Below are 17,981 nucleotides of genomic sequence, written 5' to 3'. Positions count from 1 at the left end.
AATAAAATGCATTATTGGGCTGTCTCAGTAGTTGTTACCAATCCTGATTAATTTTAACAATTCCGTTGGTGGTGTGAAAGAGGCAGCAAAGCAGCCCGTTAATTAATGCGGTGATTCATAATTTAATAATCAATTAATAATTGAGTACATATGCAGATGATGGGTAAAGGATGGGAACTGTCGGGAATATTCAGAGTTTTGGTAGTACTGAGGAATTTAGGAAGGGTTGAAACACATTTAGAAAATAACTAAACTCAAAACCTTCCTCAAAAAGGTTTCACGTAGGGCATACAGCATCTTTACTCATTTTGCCACTGGAAATACTCTTCAACTTCCATTGTCTGTAGGCCTTTCAGATGAATCAGTACAGATGCCTTTTACGACGTAAGAACTGGGAGTTCAGGTATACATCCCCCTCCTTTCTCCATACCTCTAAGTGCAATAAAGCCACTTTCTACTGGTATAGCTGAAAATCTTGTGTTACTGGACACAGTATATGGTCTTCAGCAGTACATGATGTGGAAGAGCTTACCTACAAGAATAGGTCACAGACAAAACTGGTTGATAGTTTCTTTTCAAAAGCAAAAGAATTAGACCAGACGAGGAATAGGAAGACCATCTGTGCCTAATTAAAGGGTGAGACTGCATAACAGCAACAGATGTTATATTATTGTAGTCAGATGAGTTTATTGTTAACAGCGGTAAATATTCCGCATGTCGAGTTGGATATTTCCAAGCAATAATTTAACAGATATACTTCCACATAGGCTACTTTTTCCTCCCTGAACTATATTTCTTTAGTTTTGAATAATGTCATGAAAGGTCAAATTGCAGAAGAGGTCTAGAGAGCAGTATTTCCAACATACTGAGAATGAGAAGGACAATAAAAGCAATGATACCCACCACAAAAGAAGACATCTAGTGATAATGATTTTTAAAAATGGACAAATCTGCATGAAGAAAACATGACAGAAAGGGCTGACATTCCTGCAGCTTCACTCATTTCCTGAAAGCCCTCTTTAAAACTAGAGATAACCACTGTGAGTGTCTTCATCTGGCTCTGTGGATCAGATGGATTCTGTAACTGAAGGCGTTGAGGCATAGCACGGCTCAGGAGCAGGAGGCCTCTTCAGTCTGGATCGGTTTTGTTTCCTGAATAACTTCCGAAAGCTCTTTGAAACTATCTTGTACCAATAGTCCAAAGGAGAAGCTGTGGTAAATGGAGCAGCAAACTTTCAGCCGCCATGAGCTTCTGCTGACCACAGAGAGGACACACCTTATGTTGCCTGATAATTACAAGGTCACATGCAACTATCTCTGTGTTAAGGCTTTATACAAGCCTCATTCCTCCCTTTTGTTACCTCACATTCACACTGTTTGGATTAGATGTGCAATTATGTACATTCTTATTAATACAACTCCATATGAAGCCTAGAGTACGGATTTAGTGGTTTGTGACTGGGAGAGGTATTAGCTACTCGTACACAAAGGCTTGTGGGGTTTTATTTGTTTGCTTGTCTGTTTTAACTGGCGTTTTCACTTTCTCTATCGTGGAACAGTCCAAAGGGCCATGAAATTCTGAACTAAATGGGCAGAAACATCTATGCAATTTCTTCTCTGCTCACTCTTTTCCCTTCACAGAGATTGTGGCTCATTTTCATTGCTAAAACACGAAGTGACAATAGCTCATAGGTTTTACTACCTTTGTGTTTCTACTTGCATCGCTGTTTTCCTCCCTAGAGAGAGCTTTCCATGTACATCTCTTGAAACAGTAATTCTCTGCTTCTGAGACACAAGTTATGGTAAGGGGGTGCTTTGTGGGTAGACTTACAAGTATCATGCTGATAAAAAGGGATCAGATAAAGTCTTGCTTTGTTCAAAAGAGATAAGTTAGAACTGGGAATGAATGAATGCCCAATCAGTGATCTACAATTACAGGAGCTGATGGGAAGCAGTGTCAGGAGAATCCAGAGGCTGCCATAGAAATTTAACAAAGGATGGAATCCTCAGGGACTGCACCTGAGCCAAGTACCAAAGGTGCAGGAATTCTCAGTGAATGAGACTCTTAAGTTTAAGAGAAAAATAGAAACCATACCACAGATGAAGATAATTGAGCTGTCTGTTCTGTTTGTGATAACGTGGTAGATCCCATCTGGACGTCTGCCGTGATTGCTGCTATGTCGTTTTCCCAGCCTTGTTTGGGTGAAATATATAAACCTCAAGAGAACTTTCAGAGCATCAGTGTACATCTGCTGACTTCTCTAGTTGCTTTTGCTAGGAAATCTAGAAACACATTATCATTTTTGGACCATAGCAAGCATTTCAGTTGCTTATTATGGAAATTTTGTGTAACAACAGCCTAATGCATTCGACTTGGGGATAGCATTTTTCTGATCGTTTTTGAGTGACTCACAGTTTTTAAAGACAAGAGGGTATTTCCTGGGTAGAGGGAGGGTTAGCAAAAATGGGTCTATTTTAAGAAGAGCCTTAACTCTGAATATCTTTCATCAAACAAGCCACTAGAAAAGGGGGTGCCATGCAACCTGTAAGCCTCTTCTAAACACGTTTATGCATGAACTCCCACATACCTGGAAAAAGAAAGGGAGCATTGTGATAATCTAAAGGTTTGGTAAGATATTTCTACTGTTTAGAAACAGAGCTTTTCTCCCCATTAGAAGCATTTTGGGTGAAGAAAATTGAGTTGTAAACAACAAACCCCCAAACCCACCACTAGAATACCCTCTACTGTAAGTGAGGGAATAGATGTCATTAATATTGTCATGCTTTATAGACCATGAAATCCCCAGCAGGGCTTGTTTGTCTTTCAAAAGTAAAATGAGACAATTTTTTTTTTTTTTTTAGGAGATACGGTGTCCTTATTTAAATGTTAATCTTAGAAGGGGGGAAAACAAAGTAGATGTTCAAGCCCTGTCACAGATTTCCAGCAGGGAGCCAAATTCTTCAAAAGTATATTCATTCAAGCAACTGGTAAAATTAAAATAAAACAAAAAATTCATGATCAGTTGAGAAACTAGCAATTGCTAGGTTTTTCAGTGATCTAAACATCTTAAGCACTCTGTCTCAAGAGGTTAGGTGTTGGTCTTCTAAAGCACAAGTTCACGATCTAAAAGGCAGACACTGGAGTTCCTGCTGCAGTGCAGGGATGGAGGTGGAGATGGACATCCTCCAAGGTTTTTCATCTGCTCGTCTCAGGCTGCAGTGTCAGGATCGGACGAGTGGTTGGCTGCTGGTGCCTTTCTCTCTCTGGTGACTGAAGAGGGAACCTACCTAAATTTTAACAGCTATGTTCTGGTCATAAAAATCCCATCATCTGAGCCTCCTCAAGATGCAATAACATGTCTTTTGACAAGGATGTAGCTCACATGACCACAGGTGACTATGAGGTATTTATACTAAGAAAAAGCTTAAATTATATTTAAGAAGAAGACTATTTTCCTATAATTTCCTTATCTATTCAGCTAGTTAGAAACACCAAACACACACACAATCAATAGTTTATACATGCTGCATCAGGAGCTCTTCCAGTAGCTTGTTTTAGATAATGTATATATATAAAAAGGAAAAACATTGTAATACTACACATTTTTGCACATTTACAAGCTGTATTTGTAGTCTTGAGCATATATAGTCAAACTGAGATCTGGGAAATATCCCTAGCAAATTGTTATTAATTAAAAAAAAAAAAAAGTCATTTCAGAGGGGGGAAGAACATTCTCTAAATTCATTTTTAAAATTCAACAAATTACTTTTGACAGGAAAAAAAGAAGAAAACATTTGGAGAAGCCAGACTTACTTTCAATAAATTTAAACATTTGCAATTTTATTCAAGTTGACGTTATAATTTCAAATTTGATCTACTGTATAGAAGGGATAAATCACCCTAAATGAAATTTTAAAAACTGAAACTCCAAAATGAACCTAAATTTCAGCCCACCCTGAAACAGTTCTCCCATTTTCATTTTCTTTAATTTAGGCACTGAATGAAAAAACCCCAATTATTTTCACATCCCACATTAAATTACCAAAAGTTCTCATAGAAAAAAATCTTTCCATTGAAGAGGACAATGAAATTCTTAGGCCTCAGAAATATATAATATACCAGTATGTTAAGGAGCAATCATATTGTATGCAATGCCTGAAACAGAAGCACTTCCTTTGATTTGTCATTTTGATGGTTTTGAAAGCAAAAGCATTGTTGAGAAGACAAAATAAGAAAATATTTTATAGAGACTGAATTTCAAGTAGGGTTAGAGGCAGCATCTACAGTAAATGATTTTTAAAGAAAGTTTTCTTTTCCTTCATAGCAGAATAAAGTTATTCGTTAATCGACGAAAGCATGATTAATGAATATGTTTATCTTCAAATGAAATGCAGTTCTGCAAAATATTTTACTTTACAGTAAATGCACAACAGCAGCAACTTTTGTTATTTTACGTGCAAGGTACCTGGAAATGTCACATGATTTACAAGGCTTGATTCCATTCTCACTCATCAGCTTCGCACTGGTGTTGGCTTAGTAGCCTGGTTCCTCTTGACACTGGCTGAATTCCCAGTCTAAGTGAGAGGGAATTAAACATGCAACGTTTTTTTTTGTTCAGGATATTAAATAACAATGATCTTCCCTGGTTCTAGCATCTTTACTTCATTCTGATGTGTATGTTGTGGCCTCTCTGCTTATTAGCACATGCATGCAAGCTCCTGCTAAGCAAAACACAATGTATCCGTAGACACAAGCGTTCAGTGATTTTCATTCCTTCTGGTCCCACAGCTCTGTGACCTTAACAACAGCCCTGCGTGCTCTACAGAGACAGCTCCAAGTGTCAGTGTTCATTAGGAAGGCACAATGACCCCCTGAGGCTCCACATGTTTATAAACCTTTCACTGGCAGCTAGCACACTTCTCCACAGTCAGTCAGATCTGCCAAAGGTTACAGATTAGAGCAGGAGGCCCCTTCTATTCCCCGTGCCCTCAAGCTGTCTGCAGGAAGAGGGAAAGCCTGTGTGCCTACTCAACTCACGTGCATCACCACAAGGACCAGCTACAGCCACAGTATAGCCCTTATATTGCGCCGATAAAACCTGAAAATGCTGCAGCCCAGATAGCGTATAAAAAGCATTGGAGACTCTTCCATACAGATTTTCTAAGGAAGCGAAAGAAGCCTCCATTTGTGCTCCCTGTGTCTTCCTCGACTGTTGTTCCAGGTTCAGAATCACATCACACTGTAAGCAGGTATTGCAGTCACTATAGGGACTCCCTCCCTAAGGAGTCACACTTCTGTGTGCTGTGAGCTAAAGGAGGCAAAGCTGCCTTTCTGACTTCGATTAAACTGAGAGAAGCTAGCAGCCCGGATCCTTTCGCCTTTGGTTCCACTTTGGCGTTTCTGCTTGTCGCGTATGATAAAGCTTTCAATCAGCTTCAGTTTTTCATGCTCTTCCTTCAGGAAGAAGTCAACAAGCACACTCTTCTCCTTTTTAATCTGTTCGCTGATGTCCTTGGGGATGTCAGGAATCATCCAGTCCACCAGAACACTGAGGAACATCACCAGGTTCTGCAAACACAGCAACAGATGTGAAGCAAGTACAAGAAAACCAGAATACCTGTACTAGAGCAAACCCAAACCTTTGCTGATGGCATGTAGTGTTAAGCAGTTGCATAAGGCCTTAGCTCAAGAAACAGCTTTTTTCTGTGTGTGTGTGCACAGCGTTTGTGCGCTACTCCTCAGGAGAGAGGCTGAATTAAACATGTTTTAGTTAAGTTTAAATGGGAAAGGACTTGGATTCATCAATTGATTCATGGCCTATGTAGTTAAAACAATCTTATTCTTTACAGGTGTCCAAAGGTGTTCTGACCAAAGGCGGCTGAGGTCAGAATCCGTTACTCTAAGGAGAACATCAGTAGAAGCATCTTCCAACACAATCACATCTATATGTTTCCAGTGCAGTCTGAGCAGACAGGAGACAACTTTCATGGTCTTTTGTCTTTAAATACTTCTGGCTTCTTTAAATACTTCAGCCAGAAGTATTGCAGCATGCAAGCCACAACCCTGAACCTCAAGTGTCCAGGTCATTACAGGTGATGCTCATAACACAGAGGCAGGAAGCAAACTGGACAAAAACTTTGCTTGTTTGTGAAATTTATAGAGAAAATATGCTTTGAGGTTTATACTTATTATGATAATGTTTTGAAAACTGCTGTGTTGTGTAATGCCTCAACATGTGTGAGCATGTTTGCTGACAAGGCTACTAGCATGAACTCGCTGTCTGCATCTGAGACAATGGAGCTAATTAACCAGAGAATGTACTCTGGCAGAACAACAGGCAGGCTATTTGAAGCCCAGCATAACCAGTTGGTTTCAAATGTTTTGTAGACAGTGGAAAACTACCAAAAGCAGAGTAAAGAAACAGAAGAGGGCAATATAAATCAGGCAAGATTCACAGTCACACTTAGGAACATTTAGCAGGTGAAGAGAAAAGCCAGGTGGATTTCAATATGAGGGGTGGGCCCAATTTGCCACTGGAGGGATATCAGATGGAGAGCTGAAGGGTTCTGCCATTTGGAAGGCACGCCATGATAGCAAGTCCCTTGCCAATGAAATCTCCACATTTGGGAGAATTTAATCCATTTACTCCAGAAAGTAGCAAAAGACCTCGGGGGGTTTATTAGTTCTGTTTATTTCTTGCTTTGGGTAAAGAACAGCATCTAGCAAGCCTACATAGCATTTACATGCTTTTAAAAGCAGCACCCTGTGGGTGTGAAAGCTGACAGAGCGCCCTTAACTGAAACATTCAAGAGCCTGGGGTATTTTGTGGATCTCTACTAGTGCAGGGGCTAATGCAGGCTGTGGACGGGAGAGGAAATGTCTGCTAAGGAAATATGTTGCTGTGCTCCAGAGGAAGAGCCTGTGCTGCAGCCCAGTGATGCAACTTTGGCATCTGAATGCAAGCACATCAGGCTGGATTTTTGCAAACACAAAAGCTCTACTGGATGTCACTCCTTTAGCACACGCATTTCAACCTATTTATTATATTTCTCTGATATTTCTGTGACTGAAATTGCAGCAACTCGACAGACTTACCTGAAATAGAATAACAAAAGCCAAGCGAGCAGATAGGACTGCCCAGTACTGTTTAGAAAAATCATACTTATTTTGGGACCAGGGTGGTTCTCTGTAGTCTTTGAACCTGTTGATGAAGACAACTTGGTTATCACACAGTTCCAGCAATCTCCTCCTGCACCAATTGCTTTGATTAACATGATTTCCCAATCACAAAATCTAAAGAACCAAATCTCCATATGTTCCTACTTCAACCCTTATTATGAAATGAAATTCCAGAATTAGAGCTGGACTATCTCCACTGACTTTAGCAAGCTTAGTCTGGTTTTCACGGTTGTAACCAAGATCAGAACATTGTTCTAATGTTGGAAATTTCCAGATTTTCTGGGATTTACAGATGTCCTCCTTTATTTGCTAATGTTAAATTGATTTCAGCATATAGGGAATAAAGTATTGAAATTAAAGCGTAGAGATTGTACAAGATATTTTCAGACTAAAGGAGACAAGCCTGACCTAAACCTTGATTAATTTAGGGAATAATTCAGTCCACATAAAATCTGACTAACATTTTGGTAGTTTCTGTCTTTGCATTAACGACAGGGGGAGCCATGGGAAGGACACTTCCTGCATTAACTGTCTAGCCTTAGACAGGATAAAACAGAACCTTAGTGGTTTGGAGTTAAAGACTGGTGCTTTTAGTACTATCATCAATCATTTGGAAGTAAACAACAGGCTAATAAAAGTCACAGATGCTCCTAAATTGGAAAGTTTTGCAAATAGCAGGAAACACAGAAAGCAATAAGAAATACAGACAGGAAACACAATGAGAATAATCTGGGGAAATGAAAATTAATTAATTAAAAACAAAACAAATGAAGGATCTTTGAAAGGATAGAATTTGAAAGAAAATGCAACGAAAATAGCCTGTGGCTTACAGTGGCCGACAAGTTAGCACAAGTATGAAATATGGCAGCAGGACAGTATGACTTGTGGATGTATTAACAAAAGGCACGATGGCGCTGGGGGGTATTAGCCCTTCTTTGGGCCGCTCAGGCAAAGCCACACCTGGAATGCTGCAGTCAGCCTCTCAGCTGTGGGGATTTCAGAGAAAAGAGAAAGAAAAGCGGGGGGGTGGGGTGGGGGTGGTGAAAGAAAAAAAGAAAAAGAAGAAAAAGGCAACAAATTGAAGACATCTCAGCAAAAAAACAATCCAGGGGCTGAGGAGTCTGGCTCACCAGAAAAGATTAAAGAAGAGCACATGTATTACTGCACTTCAGTAAGTAACAGCCACAGTTGGATATAATAACCATGCACAAATTGTGCTGTTAGGACTGAAAGGGATAATTTAGTGCTGCTCGCAGTGTTTGACTAGGAGTAATGGGATGAAATTAAGAAAGGGAAAATCTGTTTTGAATACCACAAAACCCTTCCTGACAGTAAGATTCATTGGACTGTGGAAAAGCCTCCATCAGGGGATAAAGGAGAAGGTTCATATATGAAATCTGTCAGCTTCAGTTTGCAGGTGTGCTTACCGGAATTACCTTCAGGTTCTATCCACATGGTTTTGCATGTTAAATTATATATTTACACTCCACACACTCCCTACCTCCTGCCCCCCACCTTAAGAAATTCATGCAATTCTGTGTTGCACCTTCTGGAGACAAAAGACACTGATGATGGGGAGAAGGAGGAGGGAGGGGAGGAGAAAAGAACTTTAAACTGGGCGCTGTATTGATTTACGGAAGCAATATCTGGACTGTGTTAGATCCTGGATTGTTTGTTTTGTTTATGGTGTGGTGTGTGCACAGCACAACAGGGATTCCCATTTGGTTCTATACTGTGCCTGCACTGTGAGATTTCCCCTCTGGGGGTGAGTCCCCAATTCAGTACAGTGTGGACTATCCTGCTCAGATCTTTGTATGAGGGCTGCAGTGAGGGCCAGAGTCAGTTCCCTTGAATTTAATCTGCTCAAACATCAAAGCCAAAGAAAACCACTGGAGTTTGTTGTGGATTTTGCCTAGCACTATAAATCAATCCCAGTCTTGAAACAGAGCCCAGGTTCACCTGGAAGGGTCACCAACTGTGGTAGGTTTTCTATTTAATGTACTCTGAGCTTCACAAACTGTAAGTGTTGCAGGACATCAGACCCCATGGAAATTTCACCTGGCTCAGCTGGAAATCATACTACTTATGGTGCCTGAATCTACATTCAACAGAACTCTAGCGAATGATTTATGTGGTGAAGGGAGATGATGTTGGAGCTACAGACAATGTAGCTGGGCCTCCTCCCAACCTCTTTTGGCACATGGGACTTCAAAGTGCAATAACACAGGCCTTTTCTAACCACTATGTTCTACAAGTAGTTTTCCTTTTAAAAAGACCATCTTTTCCCTCACCTCTTCAATTCTTCATTCTTAAAATATGTGATTCAGCAGGTATGCCAGGAACAACAACCAACCGGTGCTGCAAAGACTACTGTGTTTCAAATATAGCAATCAACTCTAGTTCTACTGAAAAGGGACATGGATATGAAGTAGTCAATGCGGTTTAAGAACAGAACATAGAAATCTTCTGAGGGAAAAAAAGAAAAAAAACCACATTGGAAGTAGAGAAATGTTGGGGAAGCAAGGATGGATGGAGAGGACCAGGTAAGACTTAGACACAACTGAACTGAAGCCAGAGCTAAGAGAAATATACTAGTATATTTCACTGGGTGGGGAAAGAGACTGACTGGCAGAAAAAATCAAAATGTGCACACAGGTAGAACTGCAAATCAGTCTAAATAATCCGATCTGCTTATTCTTCTTTTACAGCTGGTCTTCGACAAGAAATTGAAGAAAACATGACCGAATCACAAGGAAGAAGGGCTTCAGTAAGGCAGCCATTTATGAGAATTGTTCAGGGAAAAACATTAGAATTCACCACTGATCACCAGGAGGAGATGAGATGAGTCCCAGGGCATTAAGAAAATTAATTCCTTCAAAGACACTTTATGAATTTGCTGCATATTGGAGCAGACTTGTGTTAAGGGAAAAGTTCCTTTAATGACTCTGTATCCGCTGCTTTCTCCTTTCCAGTGTGATCAGCATGCTTTCATGTACTCCATTATCATATGAGATTATAAAGATTAAAAGGGCTAAACCAATAAAAGTGTCACATAACTTATCAAGGTTTGCTTTTAATTTGCCTTCAGCTACACAAATGCCATTTTGCTCTGAAAAAAATCATTATGACCAATGCTATGTGTCAGAATAGTGTTACAGCAATGTTTATTTGGAAGCCGTGTCAAAGAGTTCACAGCATTGTAGAAAACGTTGTTCAAAATATTTAAAGAATGTAATCTGAATGTTTGGTGGGAGAGTTGTTTCTGGCTTGGTGTGGTTATTTTTAAGATACCTTAATCTCTGGCAATGCCCGTAAGGAGCAAAACGCAGGCTCATTGTAACCACATTTATCTCCAGAGGTCACAGAAATCTAAGAATAAGAGAGGTCAGCTTGTTCCCAACGTATTTGCCAGAAACAGAAAAAACAGATTTTATTTCCAGCTTAAGGGACAGTGTTTGTTCCCTGTCTCTTGGGACACAAGCTAGATACCCCATATTTTATCACAGTGATAGTTCTGTACAAAGCCGAGATTTTGATAAGATTCAACTGAGGCGGGTGGTAATGAGAAACAGTGAATGTGGACGCTGGCATATTTTCCTAATTGTTTCCTGATAATAGGATAGAAATGCTCTCATAGCTGTATCTCATTCAGACTGGTACATGGTCAAACATTTAGTATATGCTTCTTGTCTGCAAAATATTTATTTTCTCAGGGTCACAGAGTTGATATTATCATGTAGGGACAACCTTCATACCTAGTGTGAGTTTTTTTCTTCTCCCTATATTTTTTCACTGTTGCATCCATGGTAATCCGAGGAGTGCACTTCATCACTGTTCTTAACGCATGCATTTCCAAATACTCTGCCAGTCAGACACCATAAATAGACACTAGTGACTGAGACCAGGTATATATTAGCAAAGTGAAAGTAGCAAAGTCACAATGAAGTAGGAGTTCCATATGGATTGAGATGCTTGTTGAAGGAAAACACAGGCTAATTTGGGTATAAAAATTAAAAAGTGCTAGGAACCAAGAGCAGAAAAGCACTTCACAGGCTTACAAGTACAGAGACGCTGCATACTCTCACATGTACCAGTCTATGAAGAAATATTTTTTTCCTTTCTGTCTACCCTCAACTGTCGTCTGTGTGACTCCCAAAAGGCAGCAAAGATTCCATTAACAAAGTTCCTGACACCGGGACAGGGCTCTGCTGAGTTAAATGTTCTCTCTTTACCTGCTTGTAAGTTGGGAGTCTTATCTATGCACTCATCCAGCCTCCGCAGTAGTTAAGAGGTAAGAAGGCAGGTACACCCCAAAGGCAAGATTTCTCTCTGCACTTACTCTGCTACCAGTGAAGGAGTGGAGATGCATAATTTTTGTGCATTTTAGTTAGGTGAGATAGATACTCTTTTTAAAATCAGCAGGATCCTAAGTACAGTTCAAGTTTGCTTGCACAGGAGTGGAGATAAACATGTGCAAACTACATTGAATATTGCCAACTTTAAGGCTTCTTTTTTGAAAACTACTACATTACAATATTTAAAATATTCTCTAAGATGATTATTGATTCATAGGCCTCGTTGAAGAACTTCCATCTACCCTTTCTCAAGCTATTTGAGCAAAATATCTTATGCCCTTATAAAAAAATAGACTGATTTTGTGGTGATCAGTATGTAGTCTACATTTAGAAATGTGCAGGAATTTAGGAACAAAGGGAGGTTTTTGGTTTCTTCAGTTGGAATATGATCCCTTAAACAGTCAGTGAAAAAAGTGAACTGCTCTGAAAGGCAATTTACAGCACCTGTTAGAAGCATAATTGCAAAGTTAATTTCTAACTTTGCTTTGAAATGGCTGCTAGTTTCTAAATTAATTTATTTTTAGAAGGGTACAATCAGCAAATATTTCAAATTAATTGAATTTCGGGGAGGGGGTGTAATAAAAATCTTTGATTTATTTGAAATCTTTTCCCAACTTTAACATGAAGATGAAGGTTTTGGTAGGACAAAAAAGTGCATCCTAACTAGCTTTAGCTATGTCACACTGAGAGTTGTCCTTGCAGGTTTATAGAAGAGACTAATAGACATAAATTAATAGTAGCCCTTTAAAAAATTTCCAACTGCCTTAGCTATCTACATCTGATCTGTAAATCTATTTCTTTAAGAAACTCTGAATATCAGATAAGAAGAAATATAGGGATCATTGGAACTCATAATGAAGAAATCTATCTGAATTTTGAATACAGGCAAGGACAATGAATTAAAGTGAATGGGAGGAAAGAAGGTAAGAATTCTGAAGTTTTAACCAGAAAACACTTCTTGGTATTTACAATATCTACAATACTAGCAGTATTTTCTGTCAGTATCTGAGTATTCAATAAACCAGTACTGCATTAAAACGCCAATCCGATGCTAGACGGTATGTGACTGTCACCTTTAAGATTTGTCACATCATTCTGCTCTGCTTGGTAACTGATTTTGCGTCCTTCCTTTGATGCTGATGATGAGAGAATATGGCAATAGATTTCAAGAATCTGATGATGAGAGAATATGGCAATAGATTTCAAGAATCCCACCTTTGGCACCTTAGCCAAAATTTGTTCTCAGAGTAAAACTCCACAATGAAAGCCTGAGAGCAAAGACCTTAGCTTGAGAAACAAGACTGGGAAAGACAGTGGTGAAACCGCTTTTAGAACCAGGGTAGATTCAGATGGCAACTATCAGGAGTACTGGATTCAGACACCTTGACATGCATCAGAAGAAGACAGTGAACATATACAAATAAATTATGCATCCAAACAAGGGAGGCCAGCTAAAGACTTGTGTGTAGTAAACAACATATAAATGAAGGCTCTTCTTCCACAGGAAATGGAAAAGCAAGTTTTGTGATGATTTCTTGGCATTGCAGAGGATAAGAACAGCGTGATTTCAAGGGATTTCAAAAAGGAGGATATAGCACTGATCTGAGAACCAAGGCTTTGGGTTGTATTGCCTTAAAACAGCTCTTTGAATATCTGCATATTTTTGTAGAAGTAAAGTTACTTTGAGAGCCCTGGAACTGTGTTAGTGATTTCTCATGCAAAACTGGAACTACTCCATAGGTATGTTCCATAGGCACTATGGGAACAGTGGACTAGATATTTTGGACACACTTTAAAGGAAGTTGATCCTTGTTTCCTCAGACTGAAAAGATGAATCTCAAATATAAGATGTGTAGATGGGGAACAGTGCAGGTTTTAAAGATGGGCAGAATATATTGAAACTTCAGATCTTATCAAGTAAACACTGAACTTAATAAAGAAACCCTGATTTGAATTAGTGTGTGTCCAATTTACAAACTCATTTTAAATTAAATTTATGTCTCTTAATAAAGAAAGGATTTTATTACTTTTTTAAGTAAGTCTGCACAAATTATTTGCTTTGCCTTTTAATGCACTGGAAAAACCCTTCTAGGAATCTTCTAATATAGTGAGAATACTCTAATAGCTGTGCTCTTAAACAACCTTTTTAAAGGTGCAAGTATTATCAGTTCCCACTTTTTGAAAATTTTTGTCTGACAAAAGACCCAAAGCAATTGCTTTGACTATGCAAACTGTCAATAGAAGTACTTTACCTGCAGAATAAAACTTCCTGTGCAAACAGGGAGTTTTCTGGCTGTGTTCCAGCCTTGAGATGGCTGACATTGAAGTATGAGAGTGTGTGATTGATGAAGCCATGCATGGTTCCATTTTGACTGTATGCATATTGATACATAAGGCGTGGAATGAAATCAGATGTGACAGCAATTACAAAAGCCTGAGAGACAAAAAACAACAGCATCAAGAATTCATTCCTAACGTGGTTTAGATTAATTTAATTCAGGTGCTAATTTTCACATTCAAGTCAATTTAGAGTGGTGATGAAGTGAGAGTTAAATGGCCAGACCTGGTACAGAAAGTATAATTAAATATTGCACAGTAACCTGCTCTGTCTCTCCAGGGCAAGGTTATAGTAAGAGAAGTGGAATATTTCTTAGACCACGGAGTAGCAAAAGCAATTAAAGTACTGTACATTTCTCCAACTCTTTCCATCCCTGGAGCCATTAGGAGGTCTATCACTAGTTTAAAAAAACTATAACAAGACGTAATAGCTGGCTGGTATAATTTGTAATATGATTTGGTGTTACACAGTGTTATCTGAGACAAAACAGTTGAGCGTAAGGTAATTATCCTCCATTTCCCCTCTGCATCAGGATTTACACATCTGACATCAGTGGATCTCATGTTGGTCTAAAATTGGCATAATTGTGAAGTGAATCAGACACAGAAGTGTCTAGATCTTATCAACACGAATTCATTAGATTCATCTCAAACAGCGTTTTGCTAAATAGTATTTCTGCATCAATATTATTCAGATTAAGTAGCAGAACTGGGCATTCATTAATTTTTTAAAAATTGAGTATGCAGATGTTTACAGTTCTGTCATGTAAAGGTACCTAAGTGATATTTCAATGGAATCCCCAGAAAATAAAATTTTCAGGTTTGTTTGACACAGAAAATAATCAAGGACCATAAATCTGCAAAGTGTATCAGATAAAACTGAGAGGCTGCGGAGTTTTGCTCATCCAGCACAGATCAGCACCGGAAACCTGAAATCTATGCCTGACAGAAAAATTATGAGTATGTGCAGGACTGCACAGATTTCCTACCTTGAATTTTGCAAACCGCCGAGCCATAAATGAACAGTGCTCCACTCAACTCAAACAACACTGTTTCTCTGGAAGCTCTATAGTTCTCCCAGTTTTAATGATCGCTTACGTGCTGCTACAGAGTGCTGTTGTGCTGGAAGCTATTGTACTAGATAAATTGCATAACACCTCTGCACATGTTTCCCCTTCGGTAGAGACATTCGTTTTCTGTTCCAAAGTGCTTTGATGTCTTTTATATTTTACAATTGGACTCAATGATCTTACAGGTCTTTTCCAATGTAAATGATTCTACGATCTGCATGCCAGACACCCACTAGATAGTATTATGTTTAAACTTCTAGGGCATTAGCCTTTTTTATCTTAAAACATATACAGGAAAATTTTACTTAAGGAATACATGTGGAGCAATAAACTTAATATATCTGTATATCAGACACACATTATGTTTGTGTAATCCTTCTCTTCTATGAAAGACTTTATTGTTCTGTTAAAGATTTTGCAGCTTAGGAAGTGTGTAACCCAACTCAAAGAAAAGCCACTTTTACTGAAATGCCCGCTCTGTGGGAGAAATTATGTTTAGGGATATAATCATACCTGTATACATCAGGACAAATGCTAATGCCATCTAGTGAAGGACTTTCTTCTCCCAGAATCTAGGATGTTATACTTACATCCTTTTTACGGACACCAACATTTATAGTTGCAAATTAACAGAAAAAGGCATGGGTATGAATGAGAAGTAGATCTTTGTCAATTATGTGGTGTGTTGCCTGCTTACATCCCCATCTTTGCTGGTTCTTATATGAATTAGTCTTCCTAACATAACATAACATCCTACATAACATAACAACAGACAGAATGCAATGAGTGAATGTCCATCCTCTTTGTAATTAAATCACATATTTCACTTCCACAGAATGAACTGGGTAATTTGTCTTTTATAGCAACTGAGAAAATTAGATTTCACCTCTAAATTATATTGGAGGGACAATGTAAGTTCCCAAGATCATGGTTAGAAACTGGTGTAACCAAATACTTACATTAATGATAACTGAAAGCTTTCCAATACCACTCAAAATGTTATACCAAATTCCTGTAAGTGAAAAATAACTTATTAATGAATTTACTATCATTTTTCTTCTTTTTTATTGAACATTTGGTTTTATCTTCACTTTAATGTTTTTTCATTACTTACCTATATCTTTTTCTCTTACTGTGTCTGGCCTTCTCAGTTCAGTGACAAACTTTTTTGCATCAAGCCGGACCTCTATGATGTTGTTCAGAAGAGCAAAGAGAGGTGCCAAGGGGAAGGAGGCAACAAAGAGTGTGACAAAGCCAAACTGGATAACTGGAAGAGAAATATGCAATGTTTTTTGATATCTTGTGAAGGAAGGTGGTAAATGCAGCTGACAGCAAACCATTTATGAGCTTTGTGGGTTACAAAAGCCATAAAACTCCACTTTGCAATTTGGTCCCAGTAATAAATATCACAAAGCAAGGATATGAAAGAAAGCAAGGTTTGTCACTATGCTTTATGAATGTTTCTAATAATGGTTCTAGTTTCTACCACAAGCACAAGCCAATGAAAATAATAAACTTGAAAAAGGACAAAGGGTTTGGAGTGTATTCTTCTGCATTTATAGATAATTAACTGAATAAAACTGTGCTGTTCTTCCATCTTTTTCCTGTAAGGAAGATGATACACAAGCAAGTAAGAGGAGAAACTCTACAACATGTCACTGTTGCTCCCCGGCTTCTTTTGGAAAACTTGGTGGCAATCTGCCAAGAGCAGGAACAGCATAAGTATTTTTGTGGATGCATAAGCCTGTGGGATCATACAGCATTTTCATTCCTCCTTATGTTGCTGATATCCTCCAAAGTTAGAAATCTCCCTCTTTAAGTCCTATCAAAAGAGAATATTCTTGTCACTTTCTTTTTTTTTCTTTGTTTGTTTGGGTTTTTTTATTTTGTTGTTGTTGGATAAAGTAGTTCAGAGGAAAGCAAGCACTAGTCCACTAATCCTAAAGAACAAGTAGTATTCCAATGAAGCACAGACCTCCTGAGTTCTTCATGCCTGCTAGAACAGACACAAACTTAACGGGCCTGGCTTATCCCACAGGTTAAAAAAAACCAACAAACCAACCAACCAGCCACCCACCCAAACAAAGGAAACCCACTCCCTTTGAGCCATCTTTGTATCATCTTGTTCCCAATACTAGACTACTAGCACCACAGAGTTCAGCTCAGCACCCACAGTACAATGACATATGCAGAAGACCAGGCTTTTCTGAGTGCACTAGGCCTCTTTTCTAGGGCATAGGCTGACCTGTCTTCATAAAAACAAATTGTCTTCTAAGCAGCTAATGAATCACTGTCATGTGGCAAACACAAGACACAACTACGTTTTTCTGACAAGTCCCAGTGTTCTAGAGATGTTTGAAATAATGTAGTAGAAAACCAAGTCCTTCCAAGCAAGCTTCTTGAGTTTTCAGATGGGCAGGATATCCTTAATTCCTCCTTCTTTCAGTGGCACTTCAGGATCTACCTCATCTAGGTAGGTTGGGTACAATTCGAGTCTGAAAAGGGATGACTTTTTTTTTTTTTTCTCTCCAAGGTGCTGAGGGATTAATGAATTGCCAAAAAATACTGTGTCTTCCACAGAAAGCAATAAGGCAGCAGTGGTGAATGTTACTCACAAGACTGGATCATTTCCTGGTAAAAACGCTACATTATTTTAAAGTAATACTTCAGGGAAGTGAGAGAGGTTTATTACCCCAGAAAACTAGAGGAGTAGAAGAAGAGGAAAGAGACTGAAAAGCGTGCTGCCCCAACGCAAAGACAGTAATCCCGGTAAGATTAACCTAAATCTAACTGTAATTTACACTTCAGAATAAAGTAAGTAGGATAGAAAAAGGGTTGCTGTGTATGAGGCCGTATTTATTGTGGCTTCTGTTTTGGCAAATCACTATATAAATTCTCTCTCCACTATGGAAGGAATCTGTTGCACTTTTTGTAAAAATCACAACTTTTTACTTTAAAATAGTTTCCTTAGGCACTTTTGTCACAGCCCACACTTAACTGACAAAACAGCTTTCTCCAGGATCTTCTCCTGCACGCACC

General features: G+C 38.7%; 1 protein-coding gene across 1 annotated transcript in view; it reads right to left on the bottom strand.

Moving 5' to 3' along the window:
• Positions 1-5,287: 5,287 nt before the first annotated feature.
• Positions 5,288-17,981, bottom strand: part of ANO2 (anoctamin 2, calcium activated chloride channel) — a gene marked incomplete at its 5' end in the record, with an annotated part of 115,618 nt that continues 102,924 nt past the window's right edge. Inside the window, 5 exons of the mRNA XM_010132534.1 lie at positions 5,288-5,569; positions 7,097-7,202; positions 13,788-13,969; positions 15,902-15,954; positions 16,057-16,209. Of these exons, the coding sequence (XP_010130836.1) occupies positions 5,288-5,569; positions 7,097-7,202; positions 13,788-13,969; positions 15,902-15,954; positions 16,057-16,209 (776 nt within the window). The remainder of the gene's footprint in view (positions 5,570-7,096; positions 7,203-13,787; positions 13,970-15,901; positions 15,955-16,056; positions 16,210-17,981) is intronic.

The sequence above is a fragment of the Buceros rhinoceros genome, unplaced genomic scaffold (assembly GCF_000710305.1).
Source record: "Buceros rhinoceros silvestris isolate BGI_N320 unplaced genomic scaffold, ASM71030v1 scaffold3390, whole genome shotgun sequence".
In the NCBI taxonomy this organism is placed as follows: Eukaryota; Metazoa; Chordata; class Aves; order Bucerotiformes; family Bucerotidae; genus Buceros; species Buceros rhinoceros.
This window is presented reverse-complemented; position numbering and strand designations above follow the sequence as displayed.